The sequence below is a fragment of the Bombina bombina genome, chromosome 3, assembly GCF_027579735.1.
Source record: "Bombina bombina isolate aBomBom1 chromosome 3, aBomBom1.pri, whole genome shotgun sequence".
NCBI lineage: Eukaryota > Metazoa > Chordata > Amphibia > Anura > Bombinatoridae > Bombina > Bombina bombina.
In genome coordinates, this window is record NC_069501.1 from 173,797,846 (window position 1) to 173,820,618 (window position 22,773).

General features: G+C 39.3%; 1 protein-coding gene across 2 annotated transcripts in view; it reads right to left on the reverse strand.

Moving 5' to 3' along the window:
- Window positions 1–6,839: 6,839 nt before the first annotated feature.
- Window positions 6,840–22,773, reverse strand: part of POU1F1 (POU class 1 homeobox 1) — a 91,983-nt gene continuing 76,049 nt past the window's right edge. For both annotated transcript variants that reach the window (XM_053704563.1, XM_053704564.1), the window contains 3 exons: window positions 9,433–9,597; window positions 7,412–7,472; window positions 6,840–7,053 (listed from right to left, as the gene is read on the reverse strand). In XM_053704563.1, the coding sequence (XP_053560538.1) occupies window positions 6,840–7,053; window positions 7,412–7,472; window positions 9,433–9,597 (440 nt within the window). The remainder of the gene's footprint in view (window positions 7,054–7,411; window positions 7,473–9,432; window positions 9,598–22,773) is intronic.

The window sequence follows — 22,773 nt, forward strand, 5'->3', positions numbered from 1 at the left end:
CCACCCTTTTTATGGTGGTTATGATTTTTTTGTATAAAGCACAATTATTCCAAATTCCTTTGTTGATGCTTTTTACTCCTTTCTTATCACCCCACTACTTGGCTATTTGTTAAACTGAATTGTGGGCGTGGTGAGGGGTGTATTTATAGGCATTTTGAGGTTTTGGAAACTATGCCCCTCCTGGTAGGATTGTATATCCCATACGGCACTAGCTCATGGACTCTTGCCAATATGAAAGAAATTAATTTATCAGGTAAGTTCTTACATAAATTATGTTTTTCATCGTTCAGACAGAGCATGTATCAAAATAACTTTGTTCCTTTGATTAAATTAAATATAATTATTTGCCATGAGAGCATACTGAGGTAGACCAATGCACATGCATGTGTCTTATATCATGATATGGCAGTGTTGTTTGAAATTATGTATACTATTGCTACATATATTGTTGTAGACACTGCTGTCATATATTTCTCAAGATACCTGCACACCTCATTGAGTTCTCACAGAAAGAAGCTAGGTGTCAACAAAGGTTACCAAGAAAACAAAGTAAATGTAATCACGTAAATTTAAAGGCTCTTTTTTAAATTATTAAAGTTTAATTTTGACTTTTATGTACTTTTAAGATGTCAGGAATGTGTTCAGGAGTGCTGAGGTAAGCTCTTCTACCAGCAAGGATTTAGCACTGCTAGTACAGCTCTACAGGTAAGTTGTTTTTTTTGTTTTTTTTTAACCAACGTTATTTAAACAGTGCACACAATCTGAAAGTGCTTTTTAATAATTTATTTAGGTAACATTATATCCCTTTAATAAAGTTAGGCATTCTAAGCCAGTAAGTACTGTGTTCATGTATTGCAGCTGTACTAGACTGATTGCGAGATATTGTTTAATTGAGCAGTATGAACAACTTTAAAACAAATATTTTCCTGTGTTTTTTTTAATCCAGTCATTCAAGTATAATTATATTTAAAGATTTGAAATACACTGTAAAGATAATTAACTTGTGTTGATCATAGTCTGGTCATAATAACATTCTATGAGTAATTATGAAGATCTCAATAATATTTGGCTCACAGATTAAGGAGATAAACATTGACAAACTGTAAATGTACACAGATTTAATTTAAACAGAAATCCTAATGCAAAATGTAAACACTTTAATGTGTTAAATCATGTCATTTTCTTTCATTCGTGTTCTTTGGTAACTTATGCTTCTGAATAAAAAATCAACCAGTGAGCCTATTGGAAGGGGCATACCCACCTATACACCAATCACAAACCATGTCCTGCTCTAGTGCTGCAGTGTGAGAGTGGAATTTTAGCTATGTTTATAACCCCTTGGTTGGGTCTTAAACACATTTTTTTACCAAGGGATCCTCATGCAAAAAAAGATACACTGTCAAACTATAGCATTTTTTTTTATTTTGAATGTCTCTCTAATAAAAAGCATATTATTCCAAAGTTATTTCACAGCTTTATATAAACTAGACTTAATAATTGCACAGTGGCTTCCTACATATATAAATATAATGAATACTTCATCTTGTACAGTATTAACCCTTTTGCTACCGGGAATTTGAGTAAAAATCTTGCCCAAAATATCAGAGAAATATTAGCATTTTTGCTATCACTTCATTTTAACAGAAATAGAGCCTTGATTTATTTTTAGTAGACAACCCAAGGTATTGCTCTAGACCCATTTTGGTAAATTTCATGCCATTGTTTCACCGCCAAATGCGATCATGTTAAAAAAAATTGTTAACATTTTAGGGCCTTTTAAAAAAATATATATATATTATTTTTAATTATTATTATTTTAATTTGTTTGCACTGTATGGATCCCTCCTCAATGCTCAAACATCCCTGATACCTCCCAAACAGGTCTCTAACCTTCCCACCTCTTACTAGTAGCAGCCATATTAGGCGCTGGCAGTATCCAGTTTATAGTAATTTTATTGTTTTTTTAAATACATTTCTTAATTATTATTTTTTTTTTGTAGTGAAGAGAACCCCCCTCACTCTCCCTCTTTAAAGTGATCATTCCTATGGACACCCTTCCCCTATCATTACCCTTTTCTATAGCTTAGGGAACCCTCCCTCACCAAATAATTTTGCTGTAGCGTAGGGAACCCTTCCCTCCCCCCTGCCATGATTCGCCGCCCACCCTTCTCCCTCCTTACCTCACACGCCACCCATGGCATCACCACAAGACGATATAGACAGTGACACAGAGTGCCACTGTCTGCATTGTCGATCTGCCTTCATATGGTAAAGGGAGAATGATCAGTTCTTCCATACCGTATGAAGGCAGATGCTTTCTGCTCCTTGCTGCAGTCTCTGCTGTCAAAGCTGATAGCGGGGACCGCAGCACGTGCCAAAGTGTTGGAAGCAGATACAACGTCAACACAGTACACTGGGCAAAGTACTTTGTGACATAGTACGGTGTACCTACGTACAATTGGCTTAAGAGGTTAAAATTCATTAGGATTTATCTATATTCATTTTAAGGTTTAAAGGAACACTACAGTAAAAATTTAACTTTCATGATTTAGATAGAGCACACAATTTAAACAACTTTCCAATGATCAAAATGTGCACAATCTTTTCAAATGCACAATTTGTGAGGCACCAGCTCCTACTGAGCATGTGCAAGCATTTCCAGTATATACGTATTTGCATTTTTGTGATTGGCTGATTGCTGTCATGTGATGTAGAGGGAAGGAAAATGGAACTAACTTTTAAATTTGTCAGAATTTTTTTTACAACACATTTGTAATTCAAACAATGTGCTTTTGCACTGTCTTGTTAATATGCATTTGTTGATGCAATTATACAGTATTAAATGGTCCTTTAAGGAGTGTTTTTTATTTATATGTTAAAGGGAAAATTTTATTTTGTGTTTTAAACAGAGCATACCATTTTATCAAATTTGCTTCATTCCCATGATATTCCCATGAGATTATTTGTTCAAGAGATACCTAGGTAGGCATCTGGAGCACTACATGTCAGGAAATAGTGCTGCCATGCTGCCATCTAGTGCTCTTGCAAATGAATAACATTCTTGCAAAACTGCTGCGAGAAATGTGCCAGCTCCTAAGCATATGTCCCTGCTTTTCAACAAAAAATACCAAGAGAATGGAAAAAATTGATAATAAAAGTAAATTAGAAAGTTATTTAAAAATTGCATGCTCTAGTCTATCTAAATCATGAAAAAAAATTGGGTTTCATATCCCTTTAAAAAATCTAATCTATACTTAGGTAAAAATATCCAGTTGATTCCCTATAATGGCAAAGAAGTCTCAGATGAGTTTTTAGATAAATAACTTTTTTTGGGGGGGTTATTCAGAGTTTTCATTCACAAACAAATAAAAATGTATTAAAAAAAATAATAATAATAATGTTTCTTAAGTATGTGCAAGAGTCCACGGTGTATTCACATGATAAAGGGGCAGGTAAATAAAAGAAACTTTTGACAAATATCAGAATAAAAAATGTACTGATAATTGTGTTTTTATTATGCATGTGTTGATTATGCAATTCTACTGTATTAAATGGTTCTTTAACCTCTTTCACCAATTGGACATAGGTACTACGTCACACAGTATTTTGCCCAATGTACTGTGTTGACATAGGAGATACGTCCAACACTTTTGCGCATGCTGAGGTCCCTGCTGTCAGTGTACACAGTGGAGACTGCAGATGAGGGCAGAAGGCATCTGCCTTCAATATGGTAAGGAAGCACTGATCAGTCTTCCTTTACCATATGAAGCCAGATCGCCGGATTTTTCACAGAGTGACACTGTCTGTGTGTTCATTGGTGCTGAGTAGGATGGGTGGGAGGGAAGGAGAGAGGTGGGTAGGTGGTTGGTCGAGTGAGGATGGGATAGGGAGGAGTGGGGTTTTCTATGGAAAAAAATCATTAGGCAGGGGAGAGGGAGGGATGGATGGGGGCAGCGGAGAGGAGTGGGAGGGAAGTTAGAGAGCTGTTTTAGGGAGGTCAGGGAGGGTGAGGAAGGATCTACACTACAGAGATAAAATTAAAAGTTTTTAAGATAAATAAATAAATACAACCCATTAACTGAATACTGTCAAACTGTATACCAGTACCTAAGATGAGTGGTGAGTGTGACTAGAGGGGGGGGGGAGAGGAGTTTAGGAGGGAAAACGTAGGGGTCAGGGGGTGGGCGGTGTTAGGTGGGAGGGTAATCCCTAACTAGAGCAAATATTAACCTTTTAAACTGATTAACCCCTTTACTGCCTGAAATTTCAGGAGTGTGGTCCGCAACTGCAATTAACGGCCTTTTAATTGCCAAAAACTAATGGCAAAGCCATGCATGTCTGCTATTTATGAACAAAGATGATCCCAGAGAAGCTTTTACAATCATTTGTCTTATGACTGCAGTAGTCGTGTGTAAATAGTATTAGTGAGAAATCCAGCTGTGGTGCCGATCATTGGTGGGTGGGAGCCATAGCAGGGAGGTGGGTGGGCGGCCCATCAACGGTGCGAGTTTCCGATCTTTTATATGAGCGTGCAAGTAGGCAGGGGGCGGGGCTTGGGAATGCATGCACAGTAATCAAATTCAATGTTCAGCCGAAGGAGGAAGAGGGGAAAGGGAGAGGAAAAACATTTTTGGAAAGGGATCCGAGAGGTGGAGGGGGGGAGGGTATTGAGGGGGGGGGAGCTACACTACAGAAATTAGGGGGTTTATATATATATTTTTAAAAAAAGGGCAAATTTGTTAGTAAACTGGGTTCTGGCAGACAGCTGCCAGAACCTAAGATGGTGGCCAATAGGTCGAGGGGGGAGGCTTATAGAGCTGTTTGGGGGATCAGGGAGGTTGATGGGTAATGGGGGATCCTACACTTCATATAAAATATATTTTAAAAAAAAACTTTATTTTTCTACTGGCAGACTTTTCTGCCAGCACTTAAGATGGCGGGACAATTGTGAGGTGGGGGAGGGAAGAGAGCTGTTTTAGAGGGATCAGGGAGGGATCAGGGGGTGGGATGTATCAGGTGGGAGGCTGATCTCTACACTAAAGCTGAAATTAACGCTACAAGCTACCTAATTAACCCTTTCACTGCTGGGCATAATACAAGTGTGGTGCGCAGCCAGAATTGCACAAGCTGTTTGTAAATAATTTCAGTGAGAAACCTAAAGTTAGTGAAAAAGTTCACAATTTGTTTTATTTGATTGCAATTGGCGGTAATATGGCGGCATGAACTATACCAAAATGGGCCTAGATCAATACTTTGGGTTGGCTACTAAAATAAAATACAAATGTTAAAATACATGTCAAGGGATATTCAGGGATTCCTGACAGATATCAGTGTTACAATGTAACTATTGCTAAGGTTTGGAAAAAGCAAAGTGCTACTTGTACTTATTGCCCTATAACTTGCAAAAAAAGGAAAGAACATGTAAACATTGGGTATTTCTAAACTCAGGACACAATTTAAAAACTATTTAGCATGGGTGTTTTTTGGTGGTTGTAGATGTGTAACAGATTTTGGGGTCAAAGTTAGAAAAAAAAAATTTGTTTTCAATTTTTTCATCATATTTTATATTTTTTTTATAGTAAATCATAAGATATGATAAAAATAATGGTATCATTAGAAAGTCCATTTAATGCAGAGAAAAATGGTATATAATATGTGTAGGTACAGTAAATGAGTAAGAGGAAATTTACAGCTAAACACAAACACCACAGAAATATAAAAATTAAATATGCCTTTAAAGGGACAGCCTACTTAAACATTTTTTATTGTTTAAAAAGTTAAATAATCCACTTACTCAATCCCCAGTTTTGCATAACCAACACTGTTATATTAATATACTTTGTACTGACCCCTTATCTCAGTGCTTTTTACAAACTTGTATTTTAGCCAATTAGTGCTGGTTCCTGCATAACTCCATGGGAGTGAGCACAGTGCTATTTATCCATCACACATGGACAAGCACTGTCTGGCTGTGAAAAGCTAATAAAATGCACTGAGATAAGAGGCAGGCTGCAGGTAGGGTTGCCACCTCTGCCATGTTTTCCTGAACACTTATGAGTTACACATGCTGCAGGATAAGCAGGGAGGAACATGTATTGCGCTGTTCATCAGCACAATTCATGTGATGTCCCGAGGCACAATACATGGTCTGCCCTACTTACCCTGCAGCATGCGTAAGTCATAAGTGTCCAGGAAAAAGTGGCCAAGATAGCAACCCTGTCTGCAGGGGCTTAGAAATAGTCAGAGATTTAGATTTTTAGAGGTTATAAAGAATATTAATATAACAATGTTGGTTATGCAAAGCTGGGGAATGGATGGTAAAGGCGTTATCTATCTTTTTAAACATTAAAAAAAAAATCAAGAAGACTGTCCCTTTATATCTTAGTTTGTTAGCAAAATGTACACTGGTTTGCATGAAAAGCCTCTTTAGATTTGTTTGCCTTATCTCCTTGTATGTAACCAATCAATGACTGTGTATAAATAAACTGCTAGACATATGAATCAATCACTGCACAGCATAAAGGGGGGCCTGGGTTCTGAATTCCATGGTATGTGCTTCAGCCTCTCTTTGGTAATTCAATTACAGTAAAAGTAGACACAATAAATAATAAAAGTGCATTGCATTTTTTTTAACTTTGCATAATTAAACCATTTTGGGGTTTTTGCATTTTGAGCTTTAATCCCCTTTAAGATTGAGTCTGTTTTTAGACTTTTTATAAATTTGTCTCTAGATGACGATAGTTTTAAGTGGACAGTTAGGCACCTTTTTGTAAAATCTTCTGTACATACTTTTCTTGTTGATATGTTGTATTATTGTTTCTGTGTGATGGCTGCTTGTTTCATCTGCATTCATGATGTTCCTTTGCGAATGATGAAAAAGCATTCTGATGCAAACTAGTCTTTACTCGTTTTTCGCGCTGTCTTCGGTTGCAGAACCAGACTCGGACAACTTCTTTTTCAAGGTTTAAACCCTCTGCCATTCTCATAATTTCTTGAGAAGAAGGTTTACTTTGTTCTCCAAAATGGGATTCCAACGCTTCTTTTGCCGCTATACTATAAAATTGATATAATGTTATGTTATTTAAAAATTGTAAAAAGAGCCTAGGAGACAGTTATTTTGATATAATCATTGCTCCGCATTTCGTCTATTTTTGTAAAACGCATAGAATTCAAGGAAACATATAAAATATATTCTTTTGTGTATGTATTTATATCTGTGTGGGTGCATGTGCGCATGTGTGTGTATGTAAAATTATATCCCAGTCCTGACCCTAGGCATCAGTTGTGCACAAACATACAGTTTCTGTTACTTCCAAAATCATATTTTACAGTGTTAACTTAACCCTTTTAATTAAAAAATTGGAATGTTGCATCCATGTGTAAAAAACAGAAAATAGTAAATGAACACTACCTTATGGTTGTTCTCCGCTTTCTTTTTCTTTCATTTACTCCAACCTTCTCATTGTATAAAGCTGTTTATGTAAAAGTCATTTGTGTTACTAATTTGGATGTATAACAATATATCATATAATACTATAAGAATTTTTTTTTTATTAAATAAAAAAACTGGATTTTCTATATTTATTGAACCACTTTATTTAAATTAATAAATTATTTTGCAAGTCTTTTGCTCTCTTAAAAATCTAAAACATTCACAAGGTAATACCATCAGTGTGATATATTGTTGCTCACAGACTTAAAAGTCACCAAAGGGACATTTTAATGTATAAATTACAAACTCTAATTAATTAGAGCTTGTAATTTTTCCATTACAGTCCTGCAAAGGGGCTAAATACATTGGTAAAATCCGAAATAGGAGCTGCTAATCAGGAGTGGGAATCACATGACCCACCAATTCCCAGCAGTATTTTTGTCAGCGTTTGCAATGCTTATGGCTTCTAAGCGAAGGTTTCACTTCACTTTGGAGTTCAGTTGTTAATTAAAAATTTGAAAATATATGTATCTGCTATTTCCTATGGGGAACATTTTCAGAACAGCAGAGGGGCAGCTGGACAGCATCTTAAACTTATACAAAGCCAATGTTGTAGCTAGTGCTACATCTACAAGCAGCACAAAAAGATCATTTAAAAAACCAAAAAAAACCAAAAGTGAAGATTACATACTAATTGGCTTGACAAGGACATTGTTAGATCATTGTTAAATAGTGTAAATGTAAAGCCTTTTCCCTACAGAAACTTTTTTCAAACATTTAGATTAACAGTTTTAACCTGAACATGAACAAAACAACACAATTGTTGTCACATGCATTGGTTCTTTTATTGATTCATAAAAGGGATCTCTTGTTTATAGTATTTCTGATTAATGCAAAAAATAGTATGTTTCATTAAAAAACAAAAGCATGTAGCTATTAAATACATACATAGCTAGGGTAAGGCTGTTATTTTTGGGATTCAATTGAATATTTTTTTTAATCTAACAATGAATAACTTATATTTTATGGTTTCCAAATAAAAATTAATTGTATACATTTTTTTTAATTTAAATAATTAATTCCCACTTAACAAAAAAATAAAGCACATATACTAATACATTTTATTAAAATCACTTTGTTTAGAAAATCTGCATTTTCTGTTCTGGCAATATTCTCTTAAAGTTATATTTGTTCACAACATAACAACAATAAAAAGGACAATTTTTTAAACTTACAAATAAAAATTCCCCATTTGCTCAATATTGCAATATAGGAAGAATTTACACCTCTTGTCACTACATTTGCTGTACTATTTCCATAACTTTTTTTTAAGTTAAATTGATATTATCTTTACAACGGTGCAGTAAGTCCTTAATTATTACTTTTCATTTTACATAAGAAAATATTTTTGTTTTTTATTAAATATTAAGGTTATTAAAAAAAGGTTTTAAAAAATTAACAAAATTTGAATGGCTGCATCCAGCATATAAAGCACAATAAGTCACCTTAGAATTTTGATCTTTCTCTCTCGTTATACAAATACAGTATATATACATATATATTTATATCAGAGTTGAATTACACAATTTCAGTGTCAATAGCCCGTTTGCCATGAAATATTTTATATTTAATACATTATAAAATGCACTTTTTTATACTAAAGTTTAACCCCTTAATGACCACAATGTACCCTGTATGTCACTGGTCGTTAAGGGTTTTTTCAGGACATAATAGCCCAAGTCTAGCAAGAACACACTTATAATGCACTCCCTCCAGCAGACTTTGTGAAATAGAGCAGTCTCAACGCTGGTGGCAAGACCGCGCTATAAAACAATCAAGTCCCAAAAAAAGGCCAGTGACATACAGGGTACGTCGCTGATCCTTAAGGGGTTAAGAAGTATAAGTGTTTTTATTTATATATATATATATATATATGCATGTGTGTTATTTTATACACACAATATAAACAATTGTTAATGATAAAAATGATAAAATCATACCTCCAACTTGTTCAGCTTCATCCAACCATTTTGATAATATTGATTTTAGCTTGCACGCATTTTTAAAGCTAAGCTGTAAATTTTCAAAACGACAAATGGTTGTTTGGCTAAATTCTGAGCCATGCACTGCAGCAAGGGCTTCTCCAACATTTGTCTGTGTATAACCTGATTAGAATAACATAAGCAGAATGGCAGAGCAAATTAATGTTTTATCAATAAAGGTTTGTGACTAAGGCATTAAAGGTACACGGAATTCAGAACCTAGACTTTCATGATTCAGATAAAACGTACAATTTAAAAAGTTTCCATATTTACACATTTACCTCTTGTTTCTCTGGTTAAAGCTTAGCTCCATTCCATTAGAGCATACAGAGGTAGACACATGAGCGTGCACGTGTCTTAAACACTAAATGTAAAGGATGTTGTAGCAAATACTACTGATATGTTTAGGTACAGTAACATATTGTGTCTTTGATTAAAAATAAAATACATTTAGGTCTATGATAAAGCTAGATCTGTTTGGAAGGGACAGTACATTTTAAAATTAAACTTTCATAATTCAGATAGATTATGTAATAGTAACAACTTTCCAATGTCTTTCTACTATCAAATTCACTTTGTTCTCTTGGCATCCTTTGTTGGAGATTAAACACAGGTAGATTCAGGAGCAGCAATGCACTACCAGGAGCTAGCAGAACACATCAGATGAGCCACTGACAAGAGGCATATATATGCCGTCACCAATCACCAGTTACCTCCCAGTAGGGATGGGCGAATATGTTTATATAATCGAATTTGAATGTTAGAAATTTAATTTACATAATCGAATGTTGATAAAAATAAATAGTCTCAAAAATTCTATAATCAAATTCTATTTATAGTTTTCAAATGTCACTTTCGAATGTTCATAATTAGATTGAATGTCCACATTCGACATTTCGAATGTTGCATTCGATTTAACAAATACTATTTAGAAGTTCAATAGTTCATGTGGTAGGGAATTTAGTTAATTGATACATAATAAATACAATTATATACATTTGAATGTTTCAATTTCGTTATTGAATAATTTGAATATTACATTTAAATAAAGCATTAGAAATACTATAACAAATATATAAATTTTAAATTTTTCGAATTTGAATATTCCATAATTCGAATTGAATATTACATTTAAAGAAAGCGTTAGAAATACTATTACATTACGAATGTAAGAATGTTGTACAAACATTCAAAATTTGAAATAAACGAATGAATGTGTTAAATTTTGTTTCATTTTTTGAATATTGCGAAACATTCGCCCATCCCTACCTCCCAGTAGTACATTGCTGCTCTTGAGCCTACATAGATAAGCTCTTTAACAAAGGATACCAAGAACATAAAGCACATTTGATAATGGAAGTAAATTAAAAAGTTGTTTAAGACTGCATGCTCTATCTGAGGCATGAACGTTTTATTAGTATCAAAGCAAATGCTTTGATACTACTTATACACCAGAATAGCGGTAACCAAACAAGCTCTGAAGCCTCCCCTCTTGGGATTACTCTGGATTGACCCCAGGACTCCCTCCACAGGATTTTAGGTAACTAGGTCATGCGGTCATGTAATGCTGTGCCAGGAGGGTGGAGACAGCACAGCGAATGTGAGGACAATTTATGGTCTGTACCGGGAATGGAGCAAAAGAATAATGGAGCAAAAGAATAGCAGCCACCGCGTAGTGGTTCGGTCATGGAGTTATATAGAATGAGGTATGTCCTGCATTACTGAAAGAGTCTGAAGGGGGTAAGCATTTAATTTATTTACAAGAGGTGTATTTGGCTAAAGCTGTTTGCCGACAAATAGTGAACTTTTTTCTGAACATGAAAGTTTTATTCTGACTTTGCTGTCCCATTATGTTTTTCTTATACCGTCATCAAATAATGATAGGACTACAGTGCAACAATGTTTGTACATATAGCGCTTAAGACACATACTTGACCCTACTTACGTATTCTCTCATGAAAAGAATCAACGTTTTAACAAAGGATACCAAAAGAAATAAATAAACAGTAATACAAGTAAATTGATTTTTTTTTAAATTGTATGTTTTATCTGAATCATAAAACTTTAATTTTTATGTTATCCATCATTTTTTTAACCCCTACCCACCATTAGAAAAGTTATATGCTGTTCTAACTGCACTGGGCTTTAACGCCCTTAGGACGGCATAGAACGTCCTAGCCTTTTGGCTGTACTTAAGCCAAAGCTTCTTCCAGAATGGGATTGTGAGCTGGAGGGTGTGCCTAGCATCATAGGCATTTTCCCCCAAACACAATCCCATCATTGAAATCACGCGACCGCATGAACGATCCCGTGATTTCACTTTTTAACTTATTTGTTTACATCGGAAGGTTTAGCTTTTCAATTTGACCAGGTAGGAGCAACGGACCCATGAGGTGAGTGGCACAAAGGGATAGACTTTTCTGGCTAATAATATTATTAGGAGAAAAGACTCATCAGCTGGGTATCAGCATGTATTGTGCGAAATTTCAGTCTGCTGACTTTTAATGTTTCCAACTGCTGAGTTGACTAAGGTTGGGTGTTGAAAAATACCTTTATCAATAAATTTGCTTTGTTCGCTTCATATTCTTAGGTGAAAGCTAAACCTGGGTAGACTCATATGCAAATTGCTAAGCCTTTGAAGGCCTCCTCTTATCTGAATGCATTTGATAGGTTTTCACAGCTAGAGGGTGTTAGTTCATGTGTGCCATATAGATATCATTGTGCTCATGCCCGTGGAGTTATTTATGAGAAGGCACTGCTTCAGTTTGCAGTGGTGTGGGAGGGTCAGTTTGGAGGTGGGTGGGCGACCCATCGCTGGAGCGGGGTGGGAGGGAGGGAGCGGGCAGGACCGCTACACTGAAGAAAAAGATTTCCACAGCGAGAGGGAGGGAGAGAAAGAGGGAGGGAGGGATCTACTAAATACAGAAAATGTGTTGGGAGAAGGGGGACCTTCAGAACATCGTTTGGAGGGGTAGGTGGGAAGGGTGAGGGGAGTTACTACACTACAGAAAAAAAAGGTGAACATGAATATGTCTCTCAGTATAGTAGTGGATAGTAGTTAGAGGGAGGAGGGTTAGAGAGCTGTTTTTGGGGATCAGGGAGGTGGGGGGGTAAGGGGGAATACAACACTGCAAAAAATAATAATAAATAAATGCCCTAAAACTTCAAATTGGCAGACTGTCTACTAGTACCTAAGATAGTGTTGACCAGTGGGGGACAGGGGAAGGGAAGAGAGCTGTTTAGGAGGGATCAGGGGGTGGGAGGTATCAGGTGGGAGGTTAATCTCTACACTATAGGTAAACTTAACCTTACAAGCTACCTGATTAACCTCTTCACTGCCAGGAACTTCAGAAGTGGGGTACGCAGCTGCAATTAGCAGCATTCTAATTACCAAAAGGCAATGGCAAAACCATTCATGCATGATATTTTTAACAAAGGGGATCCCAGAGAAGCTTTTACAACCATTTATGTTATGACTGCAATTTTTTTAATTTGATTGCATTTGGCAGCAAAATGGTGGCATGAAATATACCAAAATGGGCCTAGATCAATACATTGGGTTGTTTACTAAAATAAATATATAGTTTTGATAGGTAAATAAAAAAAATCAAAGCTCTTTTTCAATTTAAATTGAGTAATATCAAAAATGCTAAAAATGGAGGTTCCGGTGGGCGGGCTTACAGGTAGCAGCTCGGTGTGGAGCTCCGCTACAACTGACTGCTGTACAAGCTTTTTTTTTTTATAAATACAGAGCCCGAAGTTGTTTGCCCTTGATGGATTTCGTATTTGGGCACTGAAGAGACTGGAGAGCACCATCCTCCCCCACCGAAGCCCCCGGCTCAAGTGTCAGACTGGGGAAGAGAAGCAGCACAGAGACTGCGGCAGCCATCTTGGCGCGAAAAAGAAGGGGAAAGGAACGGAGTGAAAGGCAGCGATCCCCGGCTTCAACTGCCTGGTGACTTCTAGTCCCGAATAGGTCTGAGCACTACAGCGCGCATCTCCATCCCCATTGCACAAAAGCTCCTCAGAACCGCTAGCTTGGCTCAGACTGAAGTGCCGGGTGAAGTGGAACCACGTGGCGCTGTGACTGCGCGCCAGGACAAAGATGAACTGAAAGGGCATCAGGCGAGTGACAGCCAGAGTGACATCGGACCCATCGGAGCTGTGCGGCAGACCGCATTTCAGCAGCGGAGATCAGCGGGCCGTGTGGCGGAGGTACTGACCGGCCTAACACACCTTAAGGCAACTACTGCCCACAGGAGAGAGACAGTCATGATTTGCGGCCAACGGTCACCCAGGAGCCTGTAACGGCTGTACAGGTATTTGTGCTCTCTAGCCCACAGTGGCCCTAGCTGCACAGAGACATATTCCCAACATTAGGCCCTTAAAGTTTGCAGCCTCATTGTGTCTCTGACTGCCACTAATTGTAAACAGCCATAGTCGTGTGGAGGGGCAACAGGCCGCATAGAAACACTACAAAGAGGCATCTTGCTGTTTTGCTCCTTCCTAGATAGGGGAGAGAGAAAGGGGATGAGAAACGCTGTCCAAATTAAACAGCACTAAGCACAGGCTGGCGGAGGGAACGGGACATTTCAGAAGCTGGCCCTCACACGCTGATCTTGAACCAAAGGGCCTTTTTACAGATATCCTCCCTCTTCCTCTTATGCCCCTCCATAACAGTAGGGATAGTGGAACACTGCCTGAGGTTTAGGCCTTGGCCGCTCTAATCCCTCTTGCCCCAGGGCTAAACCCTGCAACACAGAACACTGCAAGATCTTGGTACAATCACTAAAAATATCTCTGTCCCCCTGGTGGGACCTTTGGGACTAAATAGCCATATATTAAGACACATCACGCCTCGTGGCGGTTTACACACCTAGGCTGACACTGTTTATATCTTTCTGGCCCCTGTGAAGGGCAGGCTGCAAGGTGTGGGACTCGACACACAGAGACACTGGATCTTATCAGAAGTGATTGACTTTTGCAAGACAGTGCCTGGGACAGATTTAATAGGCGCAGACCCACTTAAACACAGGGCTGGGCGACTCTTGCCACATTGCCCTCTCTTGTAGCTCTGTTCTACCCTGTATCCTGTGTGTCCTTATTGGAACGGAACCCAGAACTGGTTAATGGATCATTAACTGTGTGTGTGGAAAATGTATGAATGAAGCAGGAAGGATTGATTTTATTTGTATGGAGTGAATGTATATGCTAACTTGAACACAAACTATCAGAAACTACGTAATAGTTGAAAACTGTGATTTGTGCTCTGTACTTTTCTTTTAAGGGATAACTGATCCTATATGTGATAAATACTGACAGGTATTGCAGCACTTGCTCACTAGGGTCTTTTTCAAGTTTTCAAGTTTTCAGGAAACACACTCCCTTGCAACATATTCATTGCATAGTGTGGTGTGGCTTGTACTAGTGACACTGCATTTAGTTTCTCTGTATTACTCTATAATTAACCTTGTAACTTCTACCCTGTTGTTTTCTTTTTGTCCTGTTTTTTTTTCCTTTTTTTTTTATTACTTTATGGGTACATGGAGAGATTTTTAACTAACCACGCAATGTCAAGCCGCAACAAAAATAGTGAGAGAAAAAGTAGAGCGGCCACAGAACAAGCCTCCCAAAGTTCTAATGTAGACCCATTTCAGGAAGCCAGTCAGATAGATACACACCCTATAGTAAAGCAGATTTCGATGCTATTTATGCCTAAAATTGACAATTTACAAAGAGGGGTTGACACTCTCACTGACGATGTCAAGCAATTCTCTACCAGGGCGGCTGAGGCAGAGGGCAGAATTTCTGACCTAGAAGATAGCAACGTAGTCACCACCAATAAAATTAGGAATCTGGAAAGACAGGCTCTTACTTTACAATTAAAAGTAGACGATCTGGAAAACAGATCGCGACGCAATAATGTGCGTCTACTGGGCCTCTCTGAAAAGGTTAAACCGGGTGACATACTCCAGTTTGTTGAAAGAACACTACCCACTTTACTAAACATCCCACTTAGAGATCTAGATGGAGGAGTTGAGAGAGCACATAGGGTAGGTGCAGAGCAGCCAGGCATAGACAGATTGCGGCCCCGCCCTATCATGATCAAATTTTTACATTTTCAAACAAAAACAGCCATCATGAGAGCATACAGAAAGCTGGATCATTTGACTTTTGAAAATGCACGCTTGCTGCTATTTCAAGACTTCTCCGCAGACCTCACGCGCAGGCACAGAGAGTTTTCACCTATCTGCTCTAGGTTGCATAAAGAGGGCAGGCAGGACTTTCTTTTATACCCTGCTAGGCTGAAAATCATTACCCCTAGGGGACCAAAATTTTTCAACACCCCCATGGAAGCCCAAGAATTTGTAGAGAAGGGGGACTCCCCTGCGCATAGCCCAGTCAGGGAACAGGATGGGGGGGACATAGGCTGAAGAGAATAACTGGATGTGTGTCTATAGCACGACACTTTAGTCATGAAACTAAGTAAATGTTACCTGATGGCTCAGAAGTTGTGTAAAGAGCGGAAATTTAAGCTATTCTGCACAAGTTATGTTTTAAGGTTTGTTGTCCATGCGGGGCTGCTTGTGCTAGTGGGGAAAAATCAATACCACACAACTCAACCGAAAGATTCGGTTGAGGTTCATGGGTTAAATGTCTATGCTCGAATGGTTATAAAGTGTCTTGCACATTATTTGAAGTGTTCTATTGTAAGAAAACTGTTCCACTTGCAATATCAGGTTGCTATGTTAAAGGTGATAATATACATTCTTTTTTCCATCATAGAACAGCCCATGAAATTGGACCTATGCTGGGGCCCGGCGGTGGCTCGTCGCAGAGGGAGGCTGAACCGGGAGCCTGTACAATGCGATGAGGTTGGTGGTGGTGTGTTGTGTTTTTTTTTTTTTCCCCTTTCCTTTCTTTCTTCTTCTCTCCCCCTCTCCTCCTCTTTCTCTGCCCCTTCCCCCAATTCCTTGGTTACTATCTTGGTTATATTCACACCTTACACATATATACTCAATTGCGCAAGCTCATGGGATCTGACCGAATAACTAGAATTTAATCTCTATTCCTGGAACATTGGAGGCATACACTCCCCAATAAAGAGAAAAAACGATCCTCACTCAGCTCAGAAAAAATAAAGCAGACATAGCGTTTCTACAGGAAACGCATCTTTTAGATACCGAACATGAGAAATTGAAATCGGACTGGGTGGGGAGGGTTGAGTATGCATCATATAGCTCGGCTAGTCGAAGAGTAGCAATATTGTTGGGGAAGAGACTTGAATACGAAATAACAGAAGTACTCAAGGATCCAGAGGGTAGATACATACTAGTACAGATAAACATTGCAGGAAAATCCTATACAATATGCAACATTTATGCCCCCAATCAGAGGGATAGAAGCTTTTGGAACGCCCTTGTGGCAGCTATCACTCCCTATTTGGGCACTCATGTTATTCTGGGAGGGGATTTTAACCTCACTCCCAACCCTCATTGTGATAGGCTAAGGGACCCGCAAAAAAGGCCACATGGTAAGATTATCAGACCCTCAGAAAAATTTGAAAAAGATATTTTTGCGCTTCTGGGCGACTCCCTGGATGTGGTAGACATTTGGAGACAGCTTAATCCTGACGGAAGAGACTACACATGCGCGTCGCGTGCCTCACCCACCCTGTCTCGGATAGACCTCTTCTTGGTCTCGAACTCTATGCTTCCACACATTATTGACACCAAGATTGGGGAAGTGATGGTCTCAGACCATGCTCCAATAGCGCTCTTTTTGGATGGGAGCCCCCCGGTTTCTAGCAGACGTACTCTCAAATTCCTGAAGCATCTCATTCACTCACAGGAATTTCAAAGTTATCTGGTGCACTCTTGGGATGACTACCGGGCAAATAATGCTCAACACATGGATTCCCCTGAACTGTTCTGGTCCGCAGCTAAAGCGGTCCTGGCAGGTAACATCATCGCCTTTCTGGCCCGCAGGAAGCGACAGTGTACGGAGAGGCTTGAGAGACTGAGAGAGGCTCTGGCTGAGGCTTACCGCACCTACTGTGCAACACCCTCTGTCCCAAATCATGACAATTATATTACTTTGAAAAAGGAATATGATGCTTTGCTGGCTAGTCGGGCCTCACAGGATCTATTACGATCCAGAGGCAAATATTATAGATTCGGGGATAAGTCCGGGAAGCTTATGGCAACCCTGATAAATATCTCCACATCCTCCAAACACATAGCGGCATTGAGAGCCCAGGGCAAAATTGTAAGGGATGCAGAGTCCATTGCGAAAGTGTTCGCAACATATTACTCTACTTTATATTCCAGCGAACGCTCAAATGAAGTGGAGCTGAGGGATAAATTCTGGGAGGGTGTTAACATCCCACAGATCTCAGAGTCTCAGTTGGAGAAATTGAATGCCCACATAGGAGAGGAAGAGATTCAGAGGACAATAATGGCAATGTCACTGGGCAAGGCCCCGGGCCCTGATGGACTACCAGTGGAGTTCTATCGGCTTCTTAAGGAACAAGTTTCCCCAGTCTTGGCAGCTCTTTACTCTTCGTATTTTGGGGGGGAGAGAGCACCGATACCTGAGTTTTCCGCAGTATACATCACCTTGATCCCGAAGACGGGTAAGGATAGCTTATTACCAGAATCGTACCGTCCGATTTCGCTATTAAACTCGGACTACAAGATACTGACAAAACTATTGGCCGAGAGACTCAAATATATCTTACCAGATATTATACACGGTGATCAAACGGGATTCATGCACCCACGGTCATCGGTGGTAAATGTTCGTCGTGTCCTACAAATCATACAACACTATTGGACCAACAAACATAATGACTCAGTTAAAAAGGGTAAGGAGGCCTTCCTGCTGTCCCTGGACGCAGAGAAGGCCTTCGATCGCGTTGAATGGGACCACCTTTTTGATACCTTGACCAGGGCCAACTTCTCAGGCCCGTTCCTTGAATTTATCAAGAACCTATATCACTCTCCTTATGCCAACATAATTGTTAATAATACCTTCTCATCCAAGATTCAGCTCCACAGGGGAACGCGACAGGGTTGTCCCCTGTCGCCTCTACTCTTCAATATAGCCCTCGAACCCCTGGCGATCACGCTTCGGCAAGCTTTTCCTGGCATTGATGTCTTGGGTCAGCCGCAACACCTGGTGTTGTACGCGGACGACATGCTGTTGTTTGTTCAAGATCCTCAAACACATATTCCGATGGTTCTGGAGTTACTTACTAATTTTGGCCGGTTTTCCAGGTACAAGGTGAACACACAGAAATCGGAGATCTTATGGTTGCATCGAGAGTTCTCGGGGGACGGAGACTTTCCGTTCACGGTGGCTAGACGGGACATCACATATCTAGGGGTTAAGATCTCTGCCAATCCTAACTATACGCTAACAATCTGACGCCCATCTGCACGAAACTACAAACTCAGATGAATAGCTGGAGATCTCTACCTCTCTCGTTATCGGGCAGGATCAACCTGCTAAAAATGGTGGTCTTACCCGCCTCCTTTACCCGCTCTTGATGTTGCCTTTGCTTTTGTACAAGGCAGACATTAAAATGCTAAACTCAGCAGCAACCCGCTTCATATGGCGGGGGGGCAAACCACGTATCTCAAGAGAAAAATTGAGTATGAACTTTCTCAACGGGGGCCTGGCTTTGCCAGACTTCAGGTTGTATAATTGGGCCGCCCTAATTCGCCTGGTGCTGGACTGGCAGGTAGGAACACACCACTTCTGTCAGTATCCTCTGGAGCAGGCTGTTCTGGGGAATATCTCTCTGGCATATCTGCCACACATCACAAACATGAGGACAGTAAAAACACTAGGTCTCAGCACATTATTTACTGACCCCTTAAGGGCCTGGCACCAGGCTCACAAATTCCTGAAGAAATCATGTGGTGCCTCCAGTTACTTACCAATGGTCAAAAACCCGGACTTTCCAGCGGGTTCAGATTCACAACCCTTCCTGATTTGGGAAAAGAGAGGGTTGAGATCACTCAAACAGCTACGGGACCCGCTTTCAAGGGAAATAAAGACCTTTGGGGCCTTACAAAGAGAGTTTGACCTCCCCAGGACTCATTTCTTCGCCTTCTTGCAGGTGAGACATTATGTCACTACCTTAATAAGAAGCACATCGGAGCTTTGGGAGAGCTCACCCTTCAAGGTTACCCAGACTCTCTATCAGATGGGGAGATTCTCCCTATCTGAAATTTACCAGGCGCTCATACAACGGTACTCGGAGGGCATACGTGAGAGGCTGCGGGAGGGTTGGATAAGGGAAGGAATTAGTGGAATTACATGGGAGGATATACGGGTAGGACTGGAAAGAACTAAGTCAACCACTCTGTCTGCCATGTTCAGGGAAACCCAGGTGCGCTTTCTCCATAAAGCTTACCTTACTCCAAAGCATCTTGCCAAATGGATACCCTCACGCCCTAATGAGTGTTCAAAGTGCTCCATGGAAGCCCCTACCCTCTTACATTACCTGTGGGAATGTCCAACAGTTAGACAGTATTGGGGTAAAATCCAATATTGGATTAATCAAATCTTACAGATAAGACTCACACTTCAGCCTGAAACTGTCATTTTCCTACACTGGGCACGACAGAATAAGCAACAGGATGCAGTACTGAGCTTGGTGCTACTTATAGCCAGAAAATGCATTCTAAAAAGTTAAACGGTGAGAAGGGGTCCTTCTTTCCAAGGCTTCAGAAATCTACTCAGATCACAGATATTTATTGAACAGATGGATGTTAGGATGGACGTGCAAAATAGACTAGGCCTCTTCTTACGCAAATGGCGCAGGCTTATACTAACCTTTGAATTAGAAATCCAGAGATTGATCCTGATACCATTTAAAGACTCAACTGTTTTTGTTGAGGGGGAACTGCGGGGTGAATGGGAACACTTATTCATAGAAACATTACCCACGGGTTGAGATTGCTTCCCTTCTCTCCCCCTCAGCGTTACCCTCTACTCTCACCTTCTCCTTCCCCCCCCCCCCCACCTTTTTCTTTTTTTTTTTTTTTTCTTCCACCGCCACCGCCGGGCCACAAGATGGCGCACTTTAGATGAACACATAGCATGTCCATAAGTTTTATGTTAGGTTTTGTTGTTTAGTTTACCTCAGTTAGGTTTTAGATAGAAAGGTTTAATTTTTTGGAAAATAAGGAAAAGAGGGCTGAGTGAACACATGGAAAGGTCAGAAATTATGCTTAATAAAAACATATTGCAGAGGTCCACAGCTAGGTGTGGATCATCACTCACTGTATTATAACCTGTTTTCTTTCCAATTTGCTGTACTGACTACAGATGATCTGTGCATCATCAACATCACAGCTATGTATTGTATGTTTTCCTTTTTTTTCTGTAACTGCACAGCGGGTGTCTGACGATGTGTGTTCTGCTCGACCCAATTTCAATAAAAATGATATATGAAAAAAAAAATGCTAAAAATGCTTTGGTCTTTTGAGTAAGTATTTGTCTGAAATTTACTGTCCTTAAAGGGACACTGAACCCATTTTTTCTTTCTTTTGTGATTCAGATAGAGCATGCAATTTTATGCAACTTTCTAATTTACTCATTTTATCAAATTTTCTTCATTTTCTTGGTATCTTTATTTGAAAAGCAAGAATGTAAGTTTAGATGCCGGCCCATTTTTGGTGAACAATCTGTGTTGTTCTTGCTGGTTGGTGGATAAATTCACCCACCAATAAACAAGTCCTGTCCAGGGTCTGAACCAAAAATTGTCTGGCTGCTTAGCGTAGATGCCTTCTTTTTCAAATAAAGATAGCAAGAGAACGAAGAAAAATTGATAATAGGTGTAATATAGAAAGTTGCTTAAAATGGCATGCTCTATCTGAATCACAAAAGAAAATTTTTGGGTTTAGTATCCCTTTAAGAGGTTAATGGTGAATTTTGTAGAATAGAACATCTAACTTTAAGCCAAACGTAATTGTTAATAGTTGTAATGGAGTTAATAATAATAGAAATAGTGATAGCAGGAGAAAGAATTCAGTTTTAGTTATTTCAACGTCTTTGTATATACTTATTAGATGTAGCTTTACCTCTATACAGATCTTCACTTACAGGGACATGACACCCCATTTTTTTTTTCATTATTCAGAGAACATACAATTTAAAAAAAAAATTCCAATGTAATTTGCTTTGCTCTTTCTGTATCATTTGTTGAAAAGCATACCTAGCTAGGCTCAGGAGCTGGGAGAACGCTGCTGATTGGTGGCTGCACATATATGTCTCTTGTCATTAGCTTATTTATGTATTCAGTTAGCTCCCAGTAGTGCATTGCTGCTCCTTCAATAAAGGATATCATGAGAATGAGGCAAAATTGTTAATAAAAAGAAAATTAGAAAGTTCTTTAAAATTGTATGCTCTATCTGAATGAAAGAAAATGTTTGTGTTTTATGTCCCTTTAAGCACAAAATTTCATAAGGTCATTTATAAACATAAATAAGGGAAATTATAATTATATACAAAAGAATTCAAGAAATAAATGCAAAAGAAAGTCTGAAATTCAAATTTAAAAAATGTGTATCTAAATGTAACACCAGTTATGAAGCAGCGATCTAAAGACCGCTGCTCCATAACCTGTCCGCCTGCTCTGAGCAGGCGGACAGACTTTGCCGCAAATTCAACCCGATCGAGTACGATCGGGTTGATTGACACTCCCCTGCTGGCGGCCGATTGGCCGCAAATCTGCAGGGGGCGGCGTTGCACCAGCAGCTCACAAGAGCTGCTGGTGCAATGTTGAATACAGAGAGAGTATTGCTCTCCGCATTCAGTGAGGTCTTTTGGACCTGATCCGCACTGTCGGATCAGGTTCGACAGACCTTTGTTAAATAGGGGCCCAAGTGTGATAAAACTGGGTGAATATTAAAGAATGTGTACACCCAAATGTATAATTTTACATTTGCTTTCTAATCAAATTATACTTTGGTCAAAATGTCACTGAATTTCAGAGGGTGTAATATTGTCTTTTCTTTCATTAAGGTGGTGAGAGTCCATGAACCATTACTCCTGTGAATTTACACTCCTGGAGCAGGCAAAGATTTCCACAACTCCAAGAGCCCTTAAAAACCCTCCCACCTCACTGGTAAACTAGTCTTATCTTTGCCCTCACAGGAGGAAGGTGAAGAATGGAGGTGCTCTAAGTGTTCCTCTGTAAAAGAGGTTCTCAGACCAATATGAGGCCCATTTTCCCATCAGAGAGCTACTGTTTGGACAGAGGGAAGTTTATGGGGTATTGGGTAG